Source organism: Macrotis lagotis, chromosome 1 (assembly GCF_037893015.1).
Source record: "Macrotis lagotis isolate mMagLag1 chromosome 1, bilby.v1.9.chrom.fasta, whole genome shotgun sequence".
NCBI lineage: Eukaryota > Metazoa > Chordata > Mammalia > Peramelemorphia > Peramelidae > Macrotis > Macrotis lagotis.
In genome coordinates this window covers 19,197,029-19,214,944 of record NC_133658.1, presented here as the reverse complement: position 1 = coordinate 19,214,944, position 17,916 = coordinate 19,197,029, and the positions used below count along the sequence as shown (strand labels likewise).

At 37.2% G+C, this 17,916-nt stretch overlaps 1 protein-coding gene across 4 annotated transcripts in view; it reads left to right on the top strand.

Annotated features, from left to right (window-relative positions):
• Positions 1-17,916, top strand: part of ADAM28 (ADAM metallopeptidase domain 28) — a 94,559-nt gene that overhangs the window by 20,662 nt on the left and 55,981 nt on the right. For 2 of the 4 annotated variants that reach the window (XM_074195291.1, XM_074195288.1), the window contains exons 3-5: positions 9,066-9,142; positions 10,664-10,742; positions 12,988-13,064. In XM_074195291.1, coding sequence (XP_074051392.1) covers positions 9,066-9,142; positions 10,664-10,742; positions 12,988-13,064 — 233 coding nt within the window. Of the gene's footprint in view, positions 1-9,062; positions 9,143-10,663; positions 10,743-12,987; positions 13,065-17,916 lie in introns of those variants that run through there. The other 2 variants (XM_074195297.1, XM_074195293.1) reach the window with 2 other exon arrangements.

Genomic DNA, 17,916 nt, shown 5'->3' with positions numbered 1-17,916 from the left:
TAATTATTAAATGTCTGAGGACGGATTTGAACTCAGGTACTCCTGACTCCAGGGCTGGTGCTCTATCCACTGTGCCACCTAGACACCCAATGAATTCTTTTTTTAAAAAAGTACATTTTTAGAAAGTATTTTTTCTAATTGTATATAAAATATTTTTAACATTATTTTTAAATTTTTGATCTTCAAATTCTCTTCATCCTCTGTCATTGAGAAAGGCAGAAATTTAATATAGGTCACACATATACAGTAATGCAAAATATATCTTTAATTAGTCATAGAACCAAAAACTCCCAAGAAAAATAGAGTTCAAAATAAGAAAACTTCAGTTTGTGCTTAGATGTCATCCATTCTGCATGTAGTATTTTTGCATCATAAGGCCTTCATAACTGTCTTAGGATCATTGTATTTCTGGAATAGTGAATTCCTTCAGAGTTGGTCATCAGATAATATGGCTGTTAATATATTTATATGAGGGTCCAAAGCAGCAACATAAGGGCACTCTCAAGTTTTCTCTGAAGAACTTTGGACCTGATTGTGTGACTGGAGTTTGGCAAAGGAACACCCAGCATGGTGTGCCACATCACAGAAGTTGTTGTGTTCTATGAACAAAGTAAAATTGAAATAACTCAAAAGAAAGATGAGATGTACACATTTAGAGGATCTTTCCCCAAATGCACACATGGACAATACATACCTGACTTGTGGTACAGCGTTCTGAATCCTTAATGGTCTAACCTGTTAAAGTCAGATACACTCTAATTTGATTCTCAGATAGTCTTATTGTTTTGCTCCTCTTTCAAGAACAGACAACAACCAATTAAACAACCAACTACTATGTATGATATTCACTTGGTTCTGCTCACTTCACTTTGCATCAGTTCATGTAAATCTTTCTAGGTTTTTCTGAAAGCATTCTGCTTTTCATTCCTTTTTAGCACTATAGTCTTCTGTCACATCTATATACTATAATTGTTCAGTTATTCAGTTACTCAATTGATGGGTCAGTCCCTCAATTTCCAAGTCTTTGTCACCGCAAAAAGAACTGCTATAAATATTTTTAAAGATTTGTCTTTTTTTCTCTTTGATTTCTGGGATATAGATTTAGTAGTGATTTTACTGGATCAAAGAGCATGAATAGTTTTATTACCTTTTGAGCAAAGTTGCAATTTGTTCTCCAGAATGATTGGACCAGTTCATAACTTCACTAATAGTGCATAGGTGTTTTACGTTTCCCACATTCCCTCCAAGATTTGTCATTTCCCTTTTTTGTCATATTAGCTAGTCTGACAAATAGGAGGTAGTACCTCAGGGTGCTTCCATTTATATTTCTCTAATCAACAGTGATTATAATTCATAAGTATGATAGCTTTGATATCTTCAACTGAAAATTGCCTTTTCATATGCTTTGATAATTTATCAGTTTGGGAATATTTTTTTTTATAAATTTGACTCAGTTTTCTTTATATCTGAGAAATGATGTTTTTATCAGAGAAATGTGCTATAAATCCCTCCTTTTCCCAATTTCCTGAATTCCTGATAATCTTGCATGAATTGGTTTTGCCTGTGAGAAAACAAAAAAGTTTTAACAGAATAAAAAATATTTTTTATCCTGTAATGCTGTTTCCCATTTGGTCATAAATTCTTTTTTATCCATAGAACTGACAGGTAGACTTTTACATGCTTCCTTAATTTGCTCATGGTTTCACCATTTCTGTGTAAATCATTTTAACTTTATCTTGTTCAATGATGTTGGTCTATAGCCAGATTCTGCCAAACTGCCAGGTTTCCTAGCAATTGTTTTTGTCACATATTAAGTTCTTTTTCCAAGAGTTTGGATCTTTATGCTTATCTCACAAACCAAAATAGTTTTGTTATTTACTACTGTGCATTGTGTACCCAGCAGTACCCAATTTTTCTTTTAGAAAATTACTACTTTGTAATACTGTTTGAGATCTGATATGGCTGGGTCACCTTCTTCCCTCCTTTCATCCCACTGATTCCCTTGACATTTTTGACCTTCTGTGATTCCAGCTGAGTTTTGTCTCTATTTTTCCTACTTATAAAATAGTTTAATTGATCTGGCACTGAATAAGTAAATTAATTTCAGTAGAATTGTCATTTTGATTATATTGGCTTGGTTTATAATTTTTCCAGATGTTCATATCTGACTTTGTTTGTGGGGAAGGTGTTTTGTAAAGACTTACGAGAGGTCACAAAGCCACTGCATGTTAAGGACAAGAACTGAACCCAGGTCTTCTTGACTTGGAGACCAGCTCTTCATCTCCTACATTATGGCTTCCTCAATCTAACGATGGGTTTTATTAATAATATGAAAACTGTTGGTGAATCACTTATGTGCCAAAGAATACAAAAATACATGTTCTTCCACTTCAAATCATTTGACAGCATCCCTCATCCTCTCCTCCCCGACTATCTCTAAATGAGGTGACACTTCTTGCCAAGGACAACTCCCAAGTACCTTGGAGAGATCCTATACTCTCGCAGTTCAGCCTTACCCAGGAACAACCCATCCCTTCTAATCCTCACTCTTTCCCAATCAATGGTTTGCTTTCCTGCTGCCTATAAGCCCTTCTTCAAGTCTCCTCTATCCTGAAAAAAATCCTTACACTATTCTACCCTATATTTATCTCCTTTTCACAGGAAAACCTCACTTTCCTTACTTTTTCCTCACTCTTCAACACTTGAAGTTCTGTCCCAGGGATCCTTCTATTTCAATATATTTTCTTTTTTTCTTTTGTTCTGAGGCCAAGATTATCTTCAGCACTCTTAAGTTCCACATTGTTCCTTTCATGTTACTCCCTTTTCAATATTTATACTCCATCCAAAATATACAAAATACACACCATGCCATTTCCTGGCTCTGCCTTGGCACTGGTATCCCCTCCCAACCTAGAATGAATTGTCTCTGCTTATTAGAATGCCTTATTCATAGCTAGGTCCAACAGTACATAAACCCGGAGTCAGGAAGAACTGAGCTTAAATGACACTTACTAGCTGTGTGAAATCACTTCACATCCATTTGCCTTAGTTTTCTGATGTATAAAAAGCAGATAAGAAAAGCATCTACTTCCTAGGATCACTGTGACACATTTGTCATTCCATGTCTGTAAAAAATGATTTGCCAACCTTAAAATTGAGAATATAAGGTGCATTATAAATTTCAGTGTTGCCATTATTATTATTGCTATTGTCATTCAAGCATGGCTTCACCTTGTATTGTTTTTAAATATGGTTCATGTACACCTATATGCCATCACAGATGGTATCCCCCAATAAAATGCCAACCTTTGAAGGCATGGATGGTTTGTCTTTTGCCTTTGTATCCCCAGAGACTTATACCTAACAAAGGCCCTTAATAAAATTGTGTTGATTAATTGATTGACTAACTGCTGCCCTGGATCTCATTCTGATTACTGTCCTTATAAATGTTATATACTATATGTGTAGTCCAGAAAAAGATAATTCTGAATAATGGGAAGTAATCAGCTGCTGTTTAATACTTCAGAGAACAAAGGTATCTAGAAACTCTTAAGGTCTAGAATAAATAGAACCCAGGTTCCTTTGAAGGCATTATCCAGACCAGAAAAGGATAAACCCTCTATTTGAGAGGATCTCTTTGATGTTAAGACCAAAATCTAGTGACCAATCACTGCAGGGTTTATATTCCACTTTCTCTCTTGGGGACGTCTGAACACTCTTCTTTATTTCTACTAGCTTTAGAACAGGTCCTGATTCTGTTTTAAATAAATATTTGTTTTCTGATGAATTCCTGTTAGTTACATTTTTCCCTATTCATAAAGCCAGTTGAGTGAGATGGATTCCTGAGTAAATAGAAGAGAAAGGAGACAAAAACTGGAGTGAAATTCCGATAACTCTAATCTACTGGGGGGAAAAAAAACTTATTTGAATTAGTGCAATCAATATCCACAATGGTGGAATGTATTCTTTGCCCTGGACATTGTGAACCTGGAGACCTCTGTTCAGCTCAGAAGTCATATAAGGAAGGATGCCGACAAGCTTGTGATTGTCCGTATTGGGGCCAATGTAGGAGTGAAGGGTACTGAGTTCTTACCACATAAAGGTCAATGAAAAGAACTGGGAATATTTAACCTAGAGAAGACCTAAGGACAGGGCCATGATGTTTATATTTTAGAAGAAGAATTCAATTTGATCTGCAGGTGCCCAAACAAATGCACAAAATAGCAAAATCTAGTTGGAATATACTTAGTGTCTTTAGGTTTGCAAAGTGATTTTCAAATATTACCCCATTTTATCCTCACAACAACCCTAGGAAGTAGGTATTATTACTATCCTCATTTTTACAAATGGAGAAATTGAGACAGAGAGAAGGTAAGTAATTTGTTGAGTCTCACCCAGCCAGTGAGAACTTGAGACAGGTTTCCAATTCAGATGTCCCTAATGTTAGGATCAAGTCTAGCTACCTCACACAATCATGACAATCATGATGATGACAACTGCCTCAGCTTTAGAATATTGATATAGAAGCAACATGATGAAAATCTTCCTAAAGTATTCACTATTTTGATTTTTTCTATAGTTTTTCTGATGTGCTTACCCATTCATACTTTTCACTCCTGTAAATTTCTTTATCTTTATCTTTATCTTTATCTTTATCTTTGCATAAATTCTCCAAGAGGGTTCCACTCAGGAATGGGGACCTCATTTCATTCTTTTCAACATCCTGAAGTGCTCATGTAATTCCTAACTGGTCTCACACTGATGCATAAACAGCCCATTTTGATTTCCAATTTTAAATGTCCTTGAAATGATCTTTTATAGTGATTCATATATTTTGGTATCTTTAGACATATATTTATGCCCACTCTTCATATTTCTGGGCTTCAATGCGATTTGCGATTTTCCCTCTTTCAACCTTGAGATGTTCCATTATTTGGCACCACAGAACCTGTGACTGAGGAATGTTCCTATGATGAATGTGTTTCTTGGACTGAATGATTTTTTAATTATTTAATAGGAAAATATATTTGTATATTTGTATATATGTTATATGATATTTATCTAAAATTAATGCGATTTTAAGTTCTCAAAGCTTAAAATATATACATGTGTATATGCATGTATGAACCAACACATGCATTTATATAGGCATCTATTCTGCATATTAAACATCACACATGACAATAAACATGTATATAGGTGTAAATATGCATTCACATTCACATATGCAAAGTTACAAGGCAACCTGAGGTCCAATGACTAGAGTACTCTGAGCCTGGAGTCAGGAAGATGTGAGTTGAAATTTAGTCTCAGAGACTTACTAGTTGTGTGACCTTGATCAAGTCCCAACCTCAGTTTCCTCAACAGTGAAATGGGCACATGATAAATAGATCCTACCTATCAAGATAAACACAATATCTAGGATGGAGCAGGCATTGTAGAAATGTTGTTTTGTCATATAATATAAGAAGATAAGTATATAACACGGATGTCTGCTTATATTTTTCATATACATAGAGACAGAGTGGTAGACATGCATGTGCTTTTGTCTTCTTCAGTGAAGGTGAGAAGGGATATATACTAGAATTCATGTGATATAAGATAAATCCTCAATATAACTAAAAACAAAAAGAAAGGAAAAAATCGTCTTCATGTTGTAGTGAGATGTCAGAAAGGACCTTCAATATGGGCATTATGAACAACAGACTTTGTTAATAACAATACTTGATCTTATTCTCATTTTCTAGATAAGAAATAGAAGTTTTTCAAACCAGTCAGTCACCAGGTATCTTAGGTGGCACAGTGGACAGAGCATTGGCATTGGAGTCAGGAGGATCTGCGTTTGAATCCAGTCTCAGATACTTGACACTAACTAGCTATGTTACCTTGGGCAAAACACAGCCCTATTTCCTCTCCTCTAGGGCCATCTCCAGTTGTCCTGATTCATATCAGGCCACTGGACCCAGATGGCCCCAGAGGACAGAATGAGACTGGGAACTTAGCACAGCCCCCTTCACTCAAATCCACTTCATGTCTTGTCATGGCATCACCTCCCTGATGTCGTGGTCTTCTTCGAGAATGAAGGACAAACAAAAACAACAAAGGAAAATTTACTTAGAGCTCACGATGAGCCAGAGACTATGAGACATGATGGGAATATCATTAGAAAAAGGAATTCTTTTTAATTAAATTCTCTTTTTTTTTAGGTTTTTGCAAGGCAAATAGGGTTAAGTGGCTTGCCCAAGGCCACACAGCTAGGTCATTATTAAGTGTCTGAGACCGGATTTGAACTCAGGTACTCCTGACTCCAAGGACGGTGCTTTATCCACTGTGTCACCTAGCCATCCTTTTTTGATTAAATTCTAATTAAAATCTAATTAAATACCACTTATTAGATACCAATTAAGTGCTAAAGACTGGGGATCTAAAAAGAGGAAAATTCAGTTCAGTAAGGATTTATTTAGTGCCTACTATGTACTAGGAAATTCTTTAAGAATTGGGGGATATAAAAAGAGGTTAAAGATAGTCCCTACCCTCAAGGAGCTCACACCATAATGGCAAAAGAGAGCACACAAAAGGGAATTGAAAGGTGGGGAAGAGGGACCTTTGGGGGGTGGCTTGTGACAGAGCAGAGAATGTCCTTTGGAGACTAGTCAGGAATGCACCTTGGAGAGAGATGAAGGCATCTTGCCTGAACTTTCTCCTACAATTAAAGATCTTGATGGGAACTAGTCAAATAGAAAGTGAGATGCTGGGGTGGAGGACTTCCAGCGTGAGCTGTCCAGGGAGCTTCTAGACCAAAGAGATTTCTGTGGTAGAGTCAAGATGAGTCAGCATCATGGGTAGTCCGGAGAGGGATGAAGGGCCACAGCTGGAAGGCTGTGGGCTCCCAAGTTGGAGAGGCAGGACGTGTCTCGGGTCCCCTATTTCCTGGCTTCTTCATCGCCCTCCTATGACTGGGATTGGGCGATTTGGATAACTTCTGAGAAGTATTTGCTTAAAATGGAAAACCAAACCACATGAATAATAACAATAGCAGCACATTCATGAGTGGGGACGTTCTGATCACAACTGGTGACTGAAGAGCAATGGCACTTCCCAGGAATTTTGCAATCCTTGAGCATTTTTAAGGAGGATTGACAAAACCCAAAATGACAAAATTATGTCCTCAAGGGAGAGACATCTGCTTTACAGAAAAGTAAAATGCATCATATACACATATATGTTCCTATACATAAAGATATTATATAATGCATATATCCATTGGAGAGGTGGAAGAGAAAATGGATTTCTGTTAATTTTTAAATAAAAAAGATTTTTAAGAGTTAGAAGACATGGAATGTCACATGTATTTTCACATGAGGTCACTATTATTCGTTTTGATTAATTTATAGTCTTACAAGAGGCTTCTCATGGAATGAGGGTAATATGTAAATATTTTTAAAACAAATCACTAAATTTATTTTTAATTTCAATAGGGAGGGAATTAAACAGCAATGACAATGAAAATGTCTTTTAGAAGGGGGATATTTTGAGGAAGTCTATTAAATATAAGATAATGTTCTAGATTCACTGTACAAAGCAAGACACTGTAGGGGGGGATTTCATGAGGAAATATGAAAAACAGGTGTGTTGTAAAACTACCAGTTCTATAAAACTTGCACTAGAATTCCTATAGCACTCTTTTTATCATACTATTTTCTTTCCTAAAAATCTGCTCTGCCTCCCTATTTCTCCTCCCATCTAAATTTCTTCCGATCTGGTTTTGTGGGTCTTTTTTTTCAAACTGGCAGCATTCTTAGCTACATCTTTGTCCAATCTCCTCCCCCCATTTTCCTACTTTGGCTTCTATGAATGTGTTCATTGCCCCATTAGAATATAACTTCTAGAGGGTAGAGGGTAGATACTGTCTTGCTTTGATTTGTATCTCCAGGCCTTAGGTCTGTGGCTAGAACCACATGAGTACTTACTAAATGTTTTCTCTTTCATCATTGGTCAAATGCCAAACATGTTCTATATATACACCTATGTCTATGTGGTGGTAGACTTGGAGTTCCTTGAAGGCAAGGATTATCTTTTAACTTTTTTGTGTTATTATTGTCATTTAAGCATTTCATATAGGTTATGACACATCATGCATGCTTCATAATCCTTTTAATAGCTTCATTTTTCAAATGAGAAACCGAGATAGAAATAAGAGAGGTAGATTAGCCAGGTCCTTGACTGTATCTATACCGATTTCTATGACTATGTCTGAATCTTTATCTATCCTATACAATAAAAATAGATTTGGGGGCAGCTAGGTGGCACAGTGGATGGAGCACCAGCCCTGGAGTCAGGAGTACCTGAGTTCAAATCCAGCCTCAGACACTTAATAATTACCTAGTTATGTGGCCTTGGCCAAGCCACTTAACCCCCATTGCCTTGCAAAAACCTAAAAACATTTAATCAATAAATAAAAATAGATTTCTACCTGTAACTAGAGATGTAATTTGCACATTAAGCTCCATTTTCAGCTTCAACTTCATCCTTCCTCTCTGTATGATGGCAGAAGAATGCCATGGGCACAGGAGCATGTTGATGCATATTTAACATTTGAATTTTCAAAAAAAGTAGGCTTGATACATTTTGAAGTTTAATTTGCATTTTTTATATTTTCTCCATTTTCTTAAGTATACATGATCGATAAAATAATAAATCAAGTTCCTATTTTATGTTTGCTAATTTCCAAAGTGTAGATGCCTATACCACAAATTTAATGGTTTGGCTTTCCCAAGCTTCAGCTCTCTTCATTCCTGGTTTTCCATTTTCTTAGGGGTTATCTGCATGTGGTTATCTCTTTTCTTTGAACTTGTCTCAGCCATTTTTCAGGTCTTATTTTGTTAATCTTTGACCCTTTCTTTTAAATGGTAAATCCATCAATGCCATTCAGTGAAAACTCTGCCCACTCATTAGTTTTGTCTTTCATTTGCTGCATGACTGGTAATAACCAATGAGTAAAGACATTGGAAATTTGTGGATAGATGTTTGATCCTTAATATTCAAATGCTTGTGAATATTTGCAGGAGAAATATGAAGATTGGGTGCAATATGAAATCAACTTAAAAGGAAAAACCGTGGTCCTTCATTTGGAAAAAACCAAGTAAGTACTTCTGATGTTTATGACCAGATGTCTGCCATAGCTAAGATAGCTCCAGTCGCAAATTCTTACCTAGCTGCTCAGTGTGCAGGCACTGATGAAGTGGGCACCATGAACACATGCATAGCTTAGACATGTTCTTTTGTGCTTCCTTATACAATAACTCAAATTATTTGTAAAATCAATCCATCAACAAATATTCATTAAGCAGAAGCTATACTCTACAGTAGTTATGCAAAACTTTCAGAAGTGAATCTTTTGTCTACCTTAAACTTTTACAAGGACAGCTGAGTGGATAGAGCAATGTGGCTTGGAATCAGGAACACGCATAATCATGGGTTCAAATTCAGTCTCAGATGCTATCTGTGTGACACAGGACAAGTTACTGACCCAGTTTATCTCAATTTCCTCATTTGCAAAATGAGTTGGAGAAGGGAAGATCAAACCACTCCAGTATCTCTGCCCAAATGGGGTCACAAAATTAGACACAACTGAATAAGGACAAGAACTTTTATCTCAACAAGAATCCTATTTTATGAAAGAGGAAACTTCCTCATGAATAGTCTGGGCAATTTGGAAAGAATAATGCATTTGTGTTGGAGATAAGACTGAAGTACAGGTATTCTTACTTCACAATGTCCTTTCCTTTATCTCATTCTCCCTCTTTACTTCTCAAAAACAACTTCCAGGAGTTCTCTTACCAAGTCATACTCATGTCTGAGGTTTGGATCACTCAGGAATCTTAACATTATTTCATGAGAGTTCCAAATGCTATGCTTATCCTCAATAAAATTCTCTATTAGAGTCAATGGAAAGACGTGGAATTGAGAAAGCATGAGTTCAAATTCTGACTCAGAAATTTACTAGCTGTCTGACTCTGGCTATGTCTATCTCTCTTATCTCTACCTCAGTTTCTTCATTTACAAAATGCTTTATGTCACACTTTGACATGAATTAGAATGTAAGCTTCCTGAGGGCATAGAATTTTGTTGATTTTCTTTCAATTCTCCAGTGCATATCTCGGTGCTTGGACTGCACTATGTGCTGCATAGCTGCATGTAGATTGGCTGGTAGATGGATGGATTGACCCTGCCATGTTGCTAACTCTTTTTCTGGAGCCAAGCAAAACACTCCAATCCTTCACTTTCGATAGAACAACAAATGTTTTCTCTTTGTGTCTATACCCAAGGTAGAGAGGAAGGAACAATGATATTGCAATCAAGAAAAGTGGGTTCATATTTCAACTCTAAGAAATAGTACATGGTTGAGGCTGACTTAATTGACCCTAGTCTACTCTCAGAGGAGTCCACCTGCACTTGTGAAGGGAGTTTTCTTCCTGGAAATTCCCTAAACCAATGAAATCACCAGTCTAGGCAAAGCAGCCTAGAACTCCAAACTACTACCTTGTTTTATTTTTTCACTGAAGAAAAATAATAAATGTAAATAATTTATCATTGTTCAAAATTATTATTATCTTCCCTTTCTAATTAGCCTCAGTAACCTTTCCCCTTGTCCTTTCTTTAGGGAGCTCCTGTCCCCAGATTATGTGGAAGTTCAGTACTCATCCACAGGCAAGGCAATCACTACAAGTCCGCAGATCATGGTAGTGTATCACAGTGTTTTCCTGGATGGGGATTCACTGAAGTCAAACATTTTCAGAACTGGGCACAGAAATTTTCACTGGATAAGCTGTTGTATTGATGATGGTGGTAGTGATGATTCATATTTTTGTTAATGTTTAGGAGGCAATGTGGTTAAGTGATTTGCCCAAGGTCACACAGTAATTGACTGAAGCTGGATTTGAATTCAGGTCCTCTGACTCCAGGGCTCTATCCCCTATGCCACTTAGCTACTCTGATTTATTCATTTATTTTAAAAAAAAGTATTTATTGAAGACCTGCTAGTGCCAGGTAAGAGATGGCATGTCAGAGTGGTCAGAGAGCTCTTCTAGGAATCTTAACAGAGTCCTGCCCTTAACATAAAGGATCTGTTTGATCCTAGGCTTTAACCTTGCAGTGTCCTGGGCATCTCTGAAAAACTACACCTTGCCTATGTAGACCTCATCCTCACCCTTAACACAACCATTGGGGTTCTGGACATACAATTAATCAGTCAATCAATTAGCATGTTTTGAGCCTTTTGTCATTGTCATTGTCAGTTCTTAAACTCTGAGCATAAAACACCAAATGGTCCCTTCCATTCTCAAGGTGTTTGAATTCTACTGGGGGTCATGACATGATCACATCTAAGTGACTGGGGGCCTCCTATGATCATAAGCTCCTATAGAAATAGACCAAAATGTCTCACCTAACCCATTATGGCTAAATCAGCTTAAGTTCCATTGCTCTTTGCTCCCCAGGAATCTTCTCTTCAATCACATTGTTGGGGGTGCACATATCTTCTACCTAACTCCACCTTTATCTTCCCTCCATCTCTTCTTCTCTCTCTCCCTTCCTCCCTCCCTCCCTCCCTCCCTCCTTCCTTCCTTCCTTCCTTCCTTCCTTCCTTCCTTCCTTCCTTCTTTCCTTTCTACCTCCCTTGCTCCCTTCTTACAATTTATGACCCACAATGATGTAAGAAGTCTCAGCCTATTTCCACTAAACTTTATGCCTCCAAGGAAATCAGTCAGAGCAACTAGTTTCCAGTAACCACAAGACATTAAAAATAACTTAAAGTTCCCCTGGGCTGCAGTTCTCACTGTTTCACATCTACCAGGAAGCATTAGTTATGACCCTTAGTGAATGAAGTTAATATGTTCTAAGAGATAAAGGGCTTGCCTTGCAATCAGGAAGACCTGAGTTCTAATCCCTCTTCAAACATTCACAAGTGTGTCCCTTGGGAACTCACTTAACCAATCTGGACTCCATTTGCCTCAAATCTAAAATGAGAGGGTTGGACACAACAGTAGCTAAGGTTCCTTGATGTATATGATCCTATTAGATGAACATCAATAGGTCCACTAAAGAGAAAAAGAATATGTGAATAACCATTTGACTGAATAGTGGGATGAAGGATTTCACTGAAGAACTCTGACTGTGTGTGTTTGTGTGTGTGTGTGTGTGTGTATTAAGAATAGTTTGAAACTATTTCAAAAGTTGTGTTAAAACACACATGGACACACACAGATCTTCACTGAAAATCATTCCTTGACATCAGTCAAATGGCTGTCCCCACCTTCTTCCTGTCTCTGGTGGACCTTTTGATGCTCACCTAATACTTGTGAGCTATGATCTTTTTTCTAGGTAATGAATATCTTGTGTGGGAAGACTTACTCTGATATAATGACAACCACGCTGTAACTTGCCAACATAGAGAAGTGCCTGGGCCTGAGAAGTGACATGACCAAGATCACCCAGCTAGGGTATTTATTAAATAGGACTGGAATTCAGGTCTTCCTGAATGCAAGGCTAGCCTGCTATCAATAAATCAGTCAGTCAACCAACCAGTATTGATGTGCCAGTATGATGTGCCAATCATGTGCTTGGAGGTGGAGATATAGAGAATGAAGCAATTTCTATTCTCACCATGCTTTGTCTCTTCTCTAGAGATGAGTTCCTTGAGAACTTTACAAATCTCAAGATACCTTTATTTCAGTGGAGAGAAGGAGTTACCCACAGTTGAGTATTTGTTTCTTGTAGCTATTACCTAGCCCCAGCCCAGGAGTAAGAGCAGGTAAGTTAGGCAGCTATGTATTGGGGGAATTGGGGCAGGGCCTGGAGATAGTCTGTTCTGGAAGAGCCTGGGTTGTTCACAAATGTGCATTTTGGCCTTGTAAATATTTTGTTTCTAAATCTATAATCAATAGTTTTATGTGGAAGAAACCACAGCTTTCCCCTCTTGTTCCCCAGGAAAACTGCTATTACCAAGGACACATCCTGAATGAGGAGATGTCTACAGCCAGTATTAACACCTGTCAGGGTCTAAGGTGAGCTCTTCACAGTGGGCTAAGGGAGAAATCTGAACAGTATGAATGACCTTTTCTATGTCCCATCACCAAATCTATTTAGAAGCAATGTACCATAGTATAAGAGAATCAATACTGGAATGGAAGAACTTGGGTTGAACCTCCTCCTTCGGCATATACTAGCTGTCTGGGCAAGTCATGCAAGCTCCCAGTGGTCTAACCCATTGTTATAGATGATAACGGGCAGGAGCTACAGCTTTACATTTCCCATGTTGATGAAAGATCAGAAAGTCATACTAGTAGAAATCTAACTTTACATTCCCTATAATGACAGAATATCAGAACGTCATAGTAGTACAAATCCAACTTTATATTCCCCATATTGATGAAAGATCAACAGTGACATGTGTTACATGTGGGATTTGGGACTGCATAAATAAAGATAAAACTGGGATGGCTAGGTGGCCCAGCGGATAGAGCACCGGCCCTAGAGTCAAGAGTACCTGACTTAAAATCTGGCCTCAGACATTTAATTACCTAGCTGTGTGGCCTTGGGCAAGCCACTTAACCCCATTGCCTTATAAAAACTGAAAAAAAGAAAGAAAGATAAAACTTCTTTAAAAAGGGAGATTGGAGTCCCTCTTCTGTGTCCCCTGTGGTTTCATCTGGAGTTGTGTGTCCATTTCTAGGTGCCTCCATTTAGCAATGATAGACAAACTAGTGTCCAGAGGACAGCTAAGATAGTGAAGGCTCTTGAGACCAAGATATATGAAGATCATTGGAAAGAACTGAGAATATTTTGGTTAAAGTCATGATTGGGTAACTCATTCGCTCCTTGGGAAGGTCATTTGACTTTTGGACAGCACAGATAGTTAGGAAACTTATCCTTATATAAAATACCAACACCTCTTCCCTCTTCTTCCACCTATCATAATCTAATCTGTCCTCCATGGGACAAAAGGAACTGTCTAAAATGATAGAAGGAAAGATAAAGAATGGACAGTAAAAACAAATAAAACAACATTTAAAAGTGATTCATAAAACCTCTAGTTCTGGGAAGGCTGGCTGCTCTTTGTGAGTTCTGAGAAGGAAAAGTGTTTACCACACTCACTGTTGCATGTCAGAAGAGATGAAGCTTATTTCCTTTTTCTTATAACAGCTTTCTTATCAAGATATTTGAAAAGTTTTTCATGTTCTGCCTGTGGACTAAATGGTGAGAGCTAGATGGAATTGAGTGGGGCAACATTTAAATCCACAGGACCTTGAATTAGCAGGAATCTTAGAAGATATCAAATACATCTTATTTACTTTTCAGATGAGGAAACTGAGACCTAGAGAAACCATAGCAGAACTGGAGCTCAAAACTGAGTAATTTGATTCTTCATCCAGTGATCTTTCTACCATGCCTACATGATTCTTAGGTTCTATATGAATGAGCCATATAAGCCACGTTATGGGAGACTGGTTTACAGGAAGTTGTAAAAAAACGAGGGCTAATGATGACAGGTGGTTAGAGCCTTGTAGGTCATCTGAGAGTCATCAACATAGTGGAAATTTTTCATGGACATTGTTTCCTGGGGTAGTTATTTGAAAACTGTTTAATATTGAAATGAATTTAGGTTGCCTTATGTTTGAAAAAGATAGTTGGTCACATGGCAACTATGAGATGGCAAGAATAGACTAAACTACCAGGTAGACTTGCTTTGGTGAATTATGGAGAGATGTTAACAAAATTTACATGGAGTGGACAGGAATGGGTGGCTTGGGACCTGAATCATCAAAGAATATCATCATTTGTGAGATTCTATATCTGGTCATATCACTCTCATATTTGATAAACTTCAACAGAACAGGTTTATATTTAAACTTCTCAGTTCAGCTTTAAAAGTCCTATACAACTTGCCCCCCATCTATTTTTCCAACCTCATTACCCACTGATCTGTGAACAAATCAAACTGATATGATTGATTTTTTCATTCTAAAATTCTATTTGCCATCTTGGTACTTCTGCACTGGCTATCACTTAGCCTGAAATACCCTCCCTTATCACTTCCACCTCAGAGGATTCACTTTGTACCTTTAGCCATAGGTCTAATGGCATCTACTCCTTGAAGCCTTTCCTAACATTTTAAATTATTCATGCCCTCCTTTACCAGTTGCTTTATATTTAACTACTTTCTATTTATTTACATTTACACATTTATATACATATATATATATTTTTACATTTATATTTATTTTGCATGTATTTAGGTGTGTGTTTGCATAGATTTATGAATTTCTCCATTTGGAAGTAAGCACCAGGCCTGGAGTCAGGAGAACCTGAATTCTTTCTGGTCTTGAACACTAGTCATGTAATCCTTGGCAGGTCAATTTACCCTATTTTACTCATTTTCCTCATCTGTAACTAATCTGTAGAAGGAGATGGCAAACCACTCCCTTAACTCTGTCAAGAAAACTCCAAATAGGGTCACAAAAAAGTTATATATGGCTAAAACACTCCCTGATGAAGACCCTTCAAGTAGAGAGTGCTTCATTTGTGTCTTTATTTTCATATAGTCTAGTGGAATATGTCACTTTGTAGGTAATTGGTAGGTTGTTATATTGTGCAATGTAGAGTGTTGGACTTGGAATCAGATCTGACCTCAGACCCTCACTAGCTATTTGACCCAAGGTAAGTCATCTGACTTTTGTCTGCTTTACTTTCCTCATCTATAAAATGGGAACAATAATGGTATCTAGCTCCCAAGGATATTATGAGAATAAGATAAGAGAGCACAAAAACTTCTGAAACCTTTAAAAGCTAAATTATTATTTATTATTTTTATTTGGAATTTTTGGAACATAAGAAGTAAGCTGGTATTCCTACTCTGCTACCTCCTCAGAATATTTTCTGCATAATTTTGTTCAATTCTCCATATTTAATTCTAGAATGGATGTTGAGAAGCAGGAATACTTCAAAAGAGAGTGATCAAAAGAGAGTGATCAGGATGGTGAGATTAAAAACATTTCTTCAGAAAGGAACATTTATGAGACTTCTCTTAGTTCCAACTGGACCACATGGAAAGGGCCATATTTGGGAACTGCCCCAAACCAAGAATACAGCCACTGAAATTGTTGCACTATTCAAACTGCAAGCAATCCAGTCCTTTCAAGGACCATGTCAGCTAACATTCCCCATTTCTATATTTTATCCCATGTCCTAGGATGACTAGGCTAGAGCAATGCACATATAAGAATTTATAAATCTCAAAATTCTGTGGGAGAATAAGAAATTAAGCATTTATTATATGTTTACTGGATATCAGACACTGTGCTAACATTTTTGCAACTATCTCATTTTGTCTTTGCAACAACCTTGGGAGATAGGTGCTATTCTCTAACCCCATTTTACACTTGAGGAAATTGAAGTAAACAGAGGTTAAATGACTTACCCAGGGTCACCGTTTTGTTTTTTGTTTTTTGGGGTTTTTTTTGGCAAGGCAATGAGGTTAAGTGACTTGCCCAGATTATATAGCTAAGTAAATATTAAGTGTCTGAAGACAGATTTGAACTCATTTCCTCAGAGTCAATGCTCTATCCATTGAGGCACCTAGTTGCCCCCAGGTCCCACAAATTTTAAGTATCTGAGGCCAGATTTAAACTGCAGTCTTTCTGATTCCAGGTACAATACATATCACCTAGCTGAATATGAGATTGATTTTTATTATTAATAAGATTTTTCACCCCATTCCCATCCCCAACAGAGAAACACCTACTATTACCATTTCCACTAGATATCATGGGGTGGTATATATATTTTGAAGAAGGAAGCCATAGGTTCCAGTCCTGCTTCAAGAACTTATTGTGTGACCCTGGATAAGTCACTTAAACTTCCTATGCTTCATTTTCCTTCTCTTGTAAAATGGAGGAAGACTGGATTTGATGATCTCTAAGATGCCTTTGAACTATTAATTTTATGATCCCTTTTATGTATCTCAGTTTCCTCCTCTGTAGTTGTCTTCTAAAATCTCTTCTAGCTTTAAATATATCATCATTATCATCCCAGTCTTCCTTTCCTCCTCCTCCTCATTCTCCTCCTTTTTTCCCTCCTTATTCCATAACTCTGGAGACTCAAAACCAAGGCCAGCTGAATTACTGACAGATTAGGAAATAAGGGCAAGAAGACATTAAAATCAAACATAAGGAAAGAACTTGGTTACCAGCAAACAACCTCTATCATATTCATTAAATATATTCTTAAATATCCAGGATTTATTGACATATATGATAAAGAATCCTCCATAAGGGTGGATAACAAGTGACAGGGGAATTACCTTCTATGCTGTGATGAGGGTCCCCAACTTGATGGGATCATAGATTCTTCTCATTCTACTCAAGTCATCAAATATTTAAGTACTTGCTTTGTGAAAGATGAAGCAAAACAATGAAAATAGAAAACTAAAATTTAAACCTTTTCTAGCCTCAAGGATCTTACATTCAATCAACCAGCCAATCAATCTATATTAACAAGAATTCCTCAATCCTCTACTTTGTATGAATTTCTGGGCTAGGATTTGGAGCTTTTAATACAAAGATATCATCTCTACCTTCAAGAAAAATTTTTTTTAGGTTTTTTGCAAGGCAATGGGATTAAGTGACTTGCCCAAGGCCACACAGTTAGGTAATTATTAAGCTTCTGAGGCCAGATTTAACTCAGGTCCTCCTGACTCCAGGGCTGGTGCTCTATCCACTGTGCCACCTAGCCGCCCCAAGAAACATTTTATTGAGATAATGCAATATTTATGTAGACCTTACCTCTATTCTCATCTTTCTAAATAAATATAGATTATTTGTGTAATAACAGAAGCAGTTAAGATGAGCAGGACATAGA